This window comes from Chiloscyllium punctatum, chromosome 45 (genome assembly GCF_047496795.1).
Source record: "Chiloscyllium punctatum isolate Juve2018m chromosome 45, sChiPun1.3, whole genome shotgun sequence".
Lineage (NCBI taxonomy): Eukaryota > Metazoa > Chordata > Chondrichthyes > Orectolobiformes > Hemiscylliidae > Chiloscyllium > Chiloscyllium punctatum.
In genome coordinates this window covers 64,145,445-64,157,735 of record NC_092783.1, presented here as the reverse complement: position 1 = coordinate 64,157,735, position 12,291 = coordinate 64,145,445, and the positions used below count along the sequence as shown (strand labels likewise).

General features: G+C 42.2%; 1 protein-coding gene across 11 annotated transcripts in view; it reads left to right on the top strand.

Annotated features, from left to right (window-relative positions):
- foxp4 (forkhead box P4) overlaps positions 1–12,291 on the top strand; it is a 395,078-nt gene that overhangs the window by 310,714 nt on the left and 72,073 nt on the right. For all 11 annotated transcript variants that reach the window (XM_072563955.1, XM_072563956.1, XM_072563947.1 and 8 more), the window contains 2 exons: positions 8,996–9,083; positions 11,970–12,053. In XM_072563955.1, coding sequence (XP_072420056.1) covers positions 8,996–9,083; positions 11,970–12,053 — 172 coding nt within the window. The remainder of the gene's footprint in view (positions 1–8,995; positions 9,084–11,969; positions 12,054–12,291) is intronic.

Genomic DNA, 12,291 nt, shown 5'->3' with positions numbered 1-12,291 from the left:
TGGATAAGTGGACCTGAGTCCATGAAAAGATTAGCCATGATCGTATTGAATAATGGAGCCAGGTGGCCTACTCCTGCTCCTAGTTCTTCGACTTTTATCTGTTATATGGTAACTCTCACAGTTAAACAGTGCAAACATTTTATAGGAATGTTATCAAACAAAACAAATTACACCAAATAACAAAAATCTATTGGGAGGTTTAATGGCGAGTTTGGTCAAGGAAGTAAGTTTAAAGGAGCATTCCAAAAGACGAGAGAAAAACGGATGGAGAGTTTGCTGAGAAAATGACAGTGGAAAGACGATGAAAATCAGGAACAACAAAAGACTGAAATTGAAGGGTGCAGGGGTCTGCAGGGTATTTTTGAGTTTGAGGAGATGCGATTTTGCTCCGCTAACTTCGACATTTGGCTACATGTGTGCATATGAGTTCTGAACGGCAGCTGAATGTTCTCAGAGGGAGATACAATCTGCCAGTACATCCAGCCATCTCTGGAGCTGAAGACATGGTTCATTTCATTGTTACTGTGACTGGTTAACCCCTGTCTAGTGAGTAAAACATCTTACTGCAATAGCGAGCAGTGTGCTGAGGGTCATACAAATTGTTTTCACGCTCCGTCACCGGTTTACTTTAATTAGCTCGTTTGCAATTAGATCCCTTTGTTGCCAGGATGGTAGAATAGACATCAAAGGAGATTGTTTGTATGTTTGCCAACTCTCTGACACTTTAGAGGATTGAAAAATAACTAGGAGTGATAAAAGGAGGCCGATCTGAGGAAATAAATGATGTAAACACACATTTATCTTTTCTTCTGACTAAAATGATTAGACAGTTACAAATAAAAGAAACTACAGCCAGACACTGTTTGATAACCCAAGCCTCTGTGTGGTTCACCTTACATTGGCTGGTAATTTTCACAAGTACAGACAGAAGCCAGGGAATTATTGCTAGGTGCATTCATTCAGAAGGAATAGGGAAAAACAATTGTTGGAGGATGGGTTGAGAACCAGAGGACACTGATTTGGAAGAATGAGAGGGGATCTAATTGAGGTCTTTAAGATGCTAAAGGGAATTGACGAACTCAGCGTAGAGGGAATGCTTCTTCTTGGGGGGGGAGGGATTAATCTAGAATGAGAGGTCATAGTTTTCGGATAAAGGGTCAACAGATTTAAAACAGAGAGAAGGAATAATTGCTTCTCTCAAAGCATCATGAATCTGTGGAATTTATTCCCCCAGAGTGCGGTGGATCCTGGAACATTGAGTAAATTTAAGGAGGAGATAGACAGATGTTTAAGCGGGGTGAAGGGTTAAGGGAAGCGGGAAGAAAGATGGTGGTGAGGCTGAGATAAGATCAGCCATGATCATGTTGAATGGTGGAGCAGACTTAAGGGGCTGAATGGCCTCCTCCTGCTCCTAGCTCTTGTGTTCTTAAGGTGATTGATAGAGGAAATGGTGGCAACATGGGGAAACTATTTTCCTGCAGCAAGTGGTTAGGGTCAGGAATGCACTGCCTATGGGTGTGGTGGAGGAATGTTCAATCATGCCTTGCTAGAGCTGGAATACAAGAGCAGGGATGTATTGCTGAGGCTATATTAGGGTCTGTTCAGAATGCATTTGGAATATTTTGTCAGCTGTTTTAGAGCCCATATCTGAGGCATTGGAGTGGCTCCAGAGGAGGTTTACAAGAATGAGCCGGGGATGAAGGGCTTGTCATATGAGGACAACTCTAGGTCTGTACTTGATGGAGAGAAGATGTGATTGAAACTTACAGAAGAGGCCTAGATAGAGTGGACTGGGGAAGATGGTTCTACTAGTAGGAGAGACGAGGACAGCCCTTCAGAACTGAGGTAAGGGATTCCTTCAGCAGAAGGTGGTTAATCTATGGAACTCATTATCACAGAGGGCTCTGGAGACCCAGTCACTGAATGGTTATTAGACTGAGACGGATAGATTCTTGATTAGTAAAGGGGTCAACTGTTATGGGGAGAAGACAGGAGAATGGAGTTGAGACACATTTCTGCCATGATCAAATGATGGATCGGATTTGATGGTCGGAATTGCCTAATTTGGCTCCTATATATTCTGGTCTGATGGTCTTCCTGAAGGGAATTATATCATTTCTGGAAAAGGAAAGATTTACAGGTCTCCAGTGACAATTTGGAGGACTGGGGGTCAGTGAGTAGTATCAGGGAATCAATAGTTATGGTGAAAGGGCTGAGAAGTGGATGTGAGGAACGTCAGATCAGCTGTGATCCTATAAATGATAGAGCAGGCTTGAGGGGCTGAATGGCTTACTCTGGTTCCTATTTCTTTTGGTCATATACAGTCAATGGGATCCTTCTTCCAAATCTTCCTTTTTTTAACCATCAATTGTGTGGGTTTGGAGGGGAGGTGCTGTAAAGTATGGTTGGAGTTAAGGAGACACCAAGTCAAGGTGAAAATGGAAGCATCAGCGCTAAGAACATAGAGTGGGCTGCTTTTCAGTGCAAGGAAGAGCTCCCTATGTGCACTCTCTCTCACACACACTCACAATCACACGCACACACATTCACTCTCTCATACACATGCACATATACACACACATATACACACACATATACATGAGTACACACACACATGCACCACACAAACTTTCAGCTACGCATGATTGTGTGGTGTTGTTCTGGAGTTGCTGGGCTTGAATTCCTCATGCCCCTAAAACACAGTGCCCCATTGTTCAGGCGAATGGTTTCAAGTTTCTGTACTATGCACAGAAAGGAGTAATGCAGTGTTGCTGTAGAGGAAGTGTGAGATCATGCTTATTTATTTTAATCATCAATGCCATGAAGGAATGGAGAGAAGCTATCTGTTCCCCTATGAATCTTGGATGAGATCATTGTTATGAAGTCGCTGGACTTTCAGATGGTGGGTGAGGGGACAGAAGAAAGAAAAGGCAACGATTTTCTCCAGAAATCCCAGTGTTCTTAAGGAGAATCCCAGTAGATATTGTTTAGTGCTGTCTTGGTGAAATGGTCCATTCCAAAACAGTTGCAGGAGACCTACCTGTATAAGTCAGACAAACTCGAGTGGGAGTTCTACCATCAGCCAATGATCACATTTATTGTTGTGGTTCTGTTCGCCGCGCTGGGAATTTGTGTTGCAGACATTTCGTCCCCTATCTAGGTGACATCCTCAGTGCTTGGGAGCCTCCTGTGAAGCCTCACATTTATATCAAAAGTGGAAGAAAATTGCGGGGACTGAATTTTCATTGGCCCTGAATCAGCATGGAGTTTGGTTAGCCTTGTTTCTCTAGAAAAGTGTTGCCCATAAATTTTAGTATAAAATGACTCCAAGCTGGCCCCCGCCCCAAAAATGTATCAACAAATATGAACAGAAGTGAGTTACAATGAAGTACCTCTACAAGCCATCTGTGGCACTGGGCTTCATATGTATGTGTCTACAAAATGAAAGGTGACTTGAGATTGAAGCAAAAAGTAGGTTTTTGTAAAAGCAAATCATAGTAATGTTCTGAAGAAGGGTCACTGGGCCAGAAACATTAACTCTGCTTTATCTCCACAGATACTGCCAGACCTGCTGAGTTTTTCTAACAATTTCTGTTTTTGTCACAGTATTGTGTTGTGTTGTGTGTACGGCAAGCTCGATGTCTGCAGAAGTTTATTGATTTTCTTTCTGAAAAGTCTGCAGTAATACTTAACAAATAGGCACACAGTGTGAAGGACAATCAACAGACCGACACATAATGACCCACCTAGCAATTGAACAATTGAATTCTACAATGTTTGCCATTGGACTGACCTGTTCCAGTGGTACCAGCATAATGTAAATGTGAATTTCTGCCAGAAGCATCTGGGGTAACCTGGGTAGATTCACCATCACCAAACCTTCTTACACTAGATACTCTGGTGAAGGATGTCCTCACTATGCCTCAGGCAGAAGTTAGGCTCCGGCCTGATTAAAAAGTAAAGGTTTATTATATATAAGTTAGTAGCTAGTTACAACTAAGTTACATTATGAAATATCAGACTCAACTGACAAGTAAATGAACTTTACTGTGTAAGTTGTACACTGTTCACATGAAGAACAATTACTCAGGAGTTCTCTGTCACTGTGGTAAACTGACAGGACACCCTGTACACCTCTGTTAGCTCCTCTCAGGAATTTCCTTTGTAACCTGATGGGCAAACTGGGGTAATTTACGAACCGTGACAATGACAACACATGTTCAGTTAACCCATTCAAGTACGAACTGCAATACACAACATTCCCCAGTTACAAAGCTTAAATAACTTCTTTTAAATTAAGTCACTCTGAACAACAACCTGGATAAATGCGAGGTGATGCATTTTGGAAGGTCGAATTTGAAAGCTGAGTACAGGATTAAGGATAGGATTCTTGGCAGTGTGGAGGAACAGAGGGATCTTGGTGTGCAGGTACGTAGATCCCTTAAAATGGCCACCCAAGTGGACAGGGTTGTTAAGAAAGCACATGGTGTTTTGGCTTTCATTAACAGGGGTATTGAGTTTAAGAGTCATGTGATATTGTTGCAGCTTTATAAAACTTTGGTTAGACCGCACTTGGAATACTGCGTCCAGTTCTGGTCGCCCTATTATGGGAAAGATGTGGATGCTTTGGAGAGGTTTCAGAGGAGGTTTACCAGGATGCTGCCTGGACTGGAGGACTTATGAGGAGAGGTTGACTGAGCTCGGACTTTTTTCATTGGAGTAAAGGAAGAGGAGAGGGACCTAATTGAGGTATACAAGATATTGCGAGGCATAGATAGAGTCGATAGCCAGAGATTATTTCCCAGGGCAGAAATGGCTAACACGAGGGGTCATAGTTTTAAGCTGGTTGGAGGAAAGTATAGAGGGGATGTCAGAGGCGGGTTCTTTACACAGAGAGTTGTGAGAGCATGGAATGCGTTGCCTGCAGCAGTTGTGGAAGCAGGGTCATTGGGGACATTTAAGAGACTACTGGACATGCATATGGTCACAGAAATCTGAGGGTGCATACATAAGGATCAGTGGTCAGCACAACATCGTGGGCTGAAGGGTCTGTTCTGTGCTGTACTTTTCCATGTTCTATGTTCTATATATATTTCCAGGTTTTTTTTCGTTCAACTCAACCAGTTTCTCTAACTATAAAAATAATCTTTGGGATATACAAATTGTGATCCACTGGAGGCTGTGCCTCCATGTGATCTGCTCAATATGCTGGATGAACACTCACTGACCAGAGAAGAACATATATCCTCATAGTCACTTCATGAAAGATCCTGGTCCTCCCACTATCCAGCATCTCTCATTGTCCTTGTGTTGTTATCCATAAGACCTGGGTAGGTTTAGCTTGGATGGCTCCAACAGTGGCACCAACAGCGTGGGTCCAATTCCTGCTCTGGCTGAGGTCACCATGAAGGATTCTTCTTCTCAACCTCTCCCCTCACCCAAGATGTACTGACCTTCTGATTAAAACATGAACAGTTATTGGCCTCTGTGAGAGAGTGGGACTCTGGAGACTTTACCTTTATCTGTAAGATAAAGGTGGGTATAAGCAACAGTTTGAATTCCTCTGGTTCTGAAAGAGATATACAAGTTTGTGGTCATGTTTTGGCTGTATGATATGATCTAGCTTCAGTTCTGCATATTGACAAATTTCTTTTTGTTGCCTTGACATTTGGAGGTGTCATTTACTTTCACTCTGACATTCTCATTGGCTGATGATGACAGGTCGAGAAGGAACAGTGGTAATGCAAAGGATATGAGTGAAGTTCATGTGATGTTGTATGCTATGTTGTAGCTGAAATGGACTGGTGGCAATATCCCATTTGTACAAACTGCCACTCAAGTGCCCCCTGTACAGTGGCATATGATGAAGTTGAGTTGAGATCACAATCAGATTATCCATGCTCTCATGGAATTGTGGAGCAGGTTCAAAAGGACAAATGGCCTTTCCTTGCCTCGAACTCCAATGATCCAGACAATTACGCATCATCGTGTATGAATTTCAGAGCCAATCTGATGCCGGGTATCTGAGCTTTATATTTCTATGATTCAAACAACATATTCCTCCAGTTGTTCATAATAGACAGAGTTCCACTGGATTCAGTCAGACCATGCTTGCAACACCCAAAACATACGTCGTCTATTAGATATGATTCTGTGAATGGACAGCATTTACTGACCAATGCTAAATGCACTACACTGACAACCAACTTAAGATCATCAGTAAAGTCTGTAATGTATCTCCTTTGTGTTTGCTGGAATTGGACAGTTATTATATGCAATAACTCCTGTTCGACCCAGTTTTGAACTGCCTGAGAGCTTGGGGAGTCCAGAGTTCCCTGTTGCTGTCTCTAAGACAACAAGTCAACCTATCAGAATTGATTTTGCAACCAATTAGTGCCCACTTCTCCTGTAGTACAAATTTTTGCAATGTTTTTGAAAAGTGACATTCTTGCATTGATCCTGATGAGTGGAAGATGAAATATTTCAGCGACATGTCTCTCTTTTCATTAACATTTCAATCCTATATTACCAAGCTACACACTGACCTTGCCTAGGCTCAAAGATTCTTAAACAGGTTCAGCCATGATCAGCACTGAGCACAATGGGAAAACATTGCTTTTTAAAATATTCTTCACAGGCAAAAGAATTCCAGAATTTGCTTAAGTTAATTCTATGTCTTTTAAATTAATGTTAACAACTGGGTCAGAAATTCATTGAAGATTTTCTCACAAACATGAGCTGAAACTCCAAATAGAATATAATTTGCGTTTGGGTTTGTCATGAGTCTTCAACTAACCTAACCCTAACCATAACCCTACCTCACTATATCAGATAAATCTCCCCCTACAGCATCCCCATCAAGCACTCTTATGTTTAGTATGATGCTAGGTATAGGGAAAAGGTCCCTTTACACTGTCCCCATCAAGCACTCCCAAGACAGGGACAGAATGGGGTTAGATATGGAGTAAAGTTCACACTACACTTTGTTAAAAATATTCATCATACCCCAACCATAGAAATGTGTCCCCAACTGTAGTGATGAGAACCAAGTCACAGATGAGCTATAAGGCATTTTGTGTGTTTAGTTCTGAATTATTGTTATAATCCAGTTAGAATTAGTAGTCACATCAAAAAAGAAGGTAATTATTAAGTGCCAGCATAGAGTAATCAAGGGACAGACATGTGTAATGAATGGCTATTTTTTTCAAGTAGCAGAGAAATTTGAAGAGGGGAAGACTTTTGATGAAGTGTACATGGACTTCCAAAAGGGCCACACAACAGACTTTGAAAAGATATAGTTCATGGGATAAAATAGACAGAAGCAGCATGACAACAAAATGACCTAAATGAAAAGAAATAAAGTGAAATAGTTCGTAAATAGTTTTTTGAGCTGGAGAAAGATTTGCAGAAGGGAGGCGAGAGGATTGGAATTCCCTCGGGGTTGGTATTGAGGTCCTTGCCTCACCTGCTCCGTATAATAATGATTGAGACCTTGGTGTGCAGGGGACAATTTCAATTTGTATTTAAATAAGTATTGGGAAAAAGTATAGCCTGTGAAGAGGACAGTGTAAAACATTGATTTTCCCGCTCCTCGGATGCTGCCTTAACTGCTGTGCTTTTCCAGCACCACTCTAATCTAAACTACAAAAGGACATCGGTAAGTTCGCAGACCGGTGGTAGATGACATTCAGTGCAGAGTAATACATTTTGGTCAATGGAACATGAGACACAGCATAAAATAAAGGATATAGGAGGAGAGGGATCTGGGTTTACCTGTGCACAGATTAGTGAAGGTGATTATTGATTCTAACCAGATAAGTGGATACCTGGGAAAGGCTGATCATAAACTAATTCTGATTAAGAATCATTGGACTCAAAACATTAACTTCTCCTCTCCCCAAAATCTACCAGACCCACTGAATTTCTCCAGCACCTTCTGTTTGTAATACAGTTTTCTGAGCTTTATTAAGAGGGGCAGAAAGTGCAAGAGAAAGGAGGTGAGGCTGAACCTTTAGATCTGAGCTGGAGCAATGTGTTCATTTCTGGGGATCCCACGGATGAGAGAGAGCAGAAGAAATCTACCAGGATGGTTCCAGCAATGAGACCCTTCAGTAATGGGGACAGTTTTGAGAAGTCGGTATTGGGAGGGGAGAAGGCTGAGAAAAGATCTGCTTGGAGTTTTCAAAACCATGAGGGAGCTGCACAGAGTGGACAAGGAGAAGCTATTCTCTGTCTTAAAAGGATAAGAGAGGGCACAGATATAATGTAATCTATAAAAGAAGTAAGTGAGATGGGAGAAAAAGCTTTTTCACTCCATGAGTAGTTAGGGTGTGGAATGCATTGCCTGGAGATGTTGTAGAGGCATCAAGGCATTCAAGAGGGGCATTGGATGATTGTTTCTATAGAAACAATGGGCAGGGTTATGGAGAAAAAGCAGGAGATTAGCACAAAGTCATAATGTTCATTTAGAGAGTTACTATAGATATGATAAGCCGAATAGCCTCCTTCTGCACTGTAGCAACCCGGTGATTGGACACAAAAGGCCAATCCATCTTGTTGAACTGGATTGAGAGGATTCTTTCCAGTTGCAGAATTTCACCAATCAGCACTGGAGGGAAAGCTAAGTCCCTGAGGTGCAAACTCGGATGTTCATGTTAAGCCAGTCTGCCAACTGCTGACTGAATAAATTTTACCTTTTTTTATCAATGAGAGTAGCAACAGATGACATTAAAAAGCCCAGGAGGGGACAATGCCCCTTTGTGCTTGTGCTGGTTGCTTGAACCACAGAGCAATAAGTATCATGGAGATGCTTAAAGTCCTGATGACCTTGGCTGACTCAGTACCTAAACAGATAAAACCGAAATGGAAAAGGATGGGATATAGAGAGAGAGAGAGTGTAAAGACACATGTTTTTATTTTATTAACACTCTGCTGCTGCTGAAATGTGCTGGTTCAATATTTTATTCTCAAATTATGAATCCTTCTTCCATGTTAGGCACCTCAGCAATGAACATGCACTTGATGATCGCAGCACAGCCCAGTGTCGGGTTCAGATGCAAGTCGTACAACAACTAGAAATTCAGGTTGGTATAAGTTTACAGGAAGACCTCTCTCCAACTGGAGTTGGTCTTTTGTAAGTGACTTGGGATAGTTCCTCCCTCTCCTGTTCCCATCCCACAAAGGATATGTCAAATCCCAAATCTGGAATCTACCATCCTTTTTCATGGGAATATTTCATGAAATCACAGAAACTACAGAAAAGAAGGTGATCATGCAGCCATCTCAGAAATAGCTGGTCACCTCGAGCAGTTTTTCTCCAATCCTGTTTCTCTGCTGTTTCCCTTGTTTTCATTCCTTATCAATATTAATCCTGATTCTATCTAAATAACATTACAGTTTCTGTTTCAATAGCTCCTCATGTTAAATATTCCATGTTCTGATCACTCAATAAATCCTGAACTTCCGTCTCACTCCCAAAGTGACAATCCTCAGTCTATTTCTGACCGGGCAGCTAATGGGAACAGCGTTCATGACTGTACCTCTCAAAACCTTCCAGCAGTTTGAAATATTGATTAGGTCTTCCCTTTAACCACCTCCGTTCCATCAAGACAGTCTCAGTTCTTCAAATGGGTCTTTGCAAGTATAACTACATTCCTGATGTCGTTTCAATGAGGCATCTACTGGACCCTCCCATAGTTTTGAGTTTCTGTCTTCACCAGACCACACACTGTCTGTGGGGTTTGGCGTCTTGTCTTCTTCACATCAGTCCTCAATGTCCTGATCGCCGGGCTGATGCTACACCACTTAGAGTTACTGTACATAGTTCTGACCTCCAGAGGAACTGGGGAGAATGCCAACACAGATTTACAAAAATGATCCCAGGACTGAAAGACTATGACTATTAGCAATGATTGGGTCCAAGGCTAGGATTTTTTTCTCAGAAGAAAAGAAGCAAATTCATCGAGGTGTTTAAAGTTCTTAAATTTTTTGATAGTGTTGATGTCCAGCGAATTGTCTGGATAGAAACCATTGATGGATGCAAGGGTTGGCTTCAAATGGACTTTTCCCACATGACCCTCCTGTCCCTGTTTGAAATCAATCTATTTGGGCAATTGCTAGGAGCTGCCATAGAGTGGGAACTTGGGGGGTATGACAGGTGGGTGGTGGTGGGGAGAGGTGTTCTAATCCCAAGTGAAAGCACACTCATTGTGGGAGGGGAATTTGATCTTTGACTCCAAGGGTGGAGTTTCCATTCCCTAATGCCAGACACAGTCTAATTCCACAAGGGGATCTGATCAATAATCAGTTATGTTTTGCTCCATTGTTTTGTGAAAGGTTTCTAATTTTGAGGCCCTATTTGTATTGAGTTTGGATGAAATGGAGTAGGATGGGGAGTTGGAAGGTGAGGGAAGAATGTTTCTGTTGCTTGCAGCCCACTTGCAGTAACTTCAGAAAGAGTTATTCTTTCTCAAGGAAGCTGTCTTCAGCTCCCTCCAACTGCTGGGCTCCCTCAGGTGTGAGGAAACATGCTCCTTCATGTTTATAAACTACGTTCTGGTCCATTCACGTGAGTTGTATTGCATTTTCTTTATTCTTCAGCTTGACCTTTGATGTCTTAAACTGAAGTCTCAAATGATTAATCTCTGATAGCACTGATGATATAATCATAATCCCACTTTCACCCAACCCAAAATGGAGACTTCCAAGAACACGTCATTAGAATTCTTAAATTAGGCGATATGTATAGGCAGTACCAAAATGTAACATTTCTTAAAATAATCAAAGGATTAATCATGTGCAGGATCATTACATAATGTACTATAAATTCATCAGACAGGCCTACACAATCAGGAAGTCACATCCTAATGTAAATCCTTCAAATGAGGACGAATTTCATCTTGTCATGTGATCTTATCTTACAGTTTGTGCAATTCTCTCCCTCAGAGAGCAGTGAAGGTTGAATCATTGAATATATTCAAGTTTGCATTAGACAGATATTGATAGATAAGGGAGTCAAGGTTCAGAGAGATAGAGAGGAGAGTAGAGTTGAGACCACAACCAGAACGGTTCCAATCTTATCAAAGAACAGGGCTGGCTGGAGGGCTGAATGGCCTTCTCCTGGTGCAGGTTCTCACAGTCTCATGTCCCTACAGCCTGTAGAGCAGAGACTGCTGAGCTGATTGGCTACTGCCATCTAAACTGCTGGGACTGGGATTGAGGAGCTTCTTACTCCCATGTCCCATCTCCATTATCCCCAGACCTGGGGCTGGGCTGGAGGTCAGTTGGGTCACCGTTTTGGCTATTAAAATTCAGCTGGTTATTTCCACCTGTGAGTGAATTCCGAACCCAGGGCCCTTTCACTGAACCCGGTCAGAAGGGAAAAGGGATAAACACAAAAGGGAGAAAGGCTTTGAAAAATGTTCCAGTTGGGTGAGACGTGCGTCTGTGTGAACTCAGTTTGGATGCTGGTCTGAGAAGATTGAATAATTCCTGAACTTACAACCACCAGAGATTCCTCATTAAAGCAACCACCCTTTGTTCAACTGTGGGGTCACATTCATTTATGGGGAGATGGTGGTAATGTTACTGAACTACTATTTTACTGTCTCAGGTAAATGTTCTGGGGACATGGTTCGAATCCCAGTCCTGCTGATGATGGGTTTAAATTGATTGAATTGAAAGCTGTCCTCAGAGACAGTGAGCATCATCGATTGCTGTAAGACCCAACTAGTTCACCAATACTCTTCAGGGAGGAGATGGCCACCCTTACCCAGACTGCACTGTGGCATGCCTCTCAGTTCAAGGGCAGTTCACGATGGGCAGTAAGTCCTGGCCTTGCCAGGGATGTTAATGAAAGCTCCCATTTTTGTGAAGAATCAGAAAGGGGCTAGGTTCTGACATCCCTCTTTATCTCTCACCCTTGTTGCTGGATGTTTGTTGGTTGAAGATGTTTCTCTTGCTGCCCACAGCTGTCCAAGGAGACTGAACGCCTCCAGGCCATGATGGCTCACCTACACATGAGGCCTTCAGACCCAAAGCCTTTCGCACAGCCTGTAAGTATTTCAGCTGATCAGATTCACCTTGAGAAAATTGCATTTACATAGCACCTGTCATGACTACAGAACATTCCACAGCACTTTACCACCAAAGGAATACTTTTGATTCAGAGCTGGAAATGTGCACAGAAAGCTGCCAGAAGCAGCATTGAGACATTGGGCAGTTAATCTGTTCTGGTGATGTCAGTTGAGAGAAAATATTGTCCAGCACTTTAGATAAATTGGCCTGCTCTTC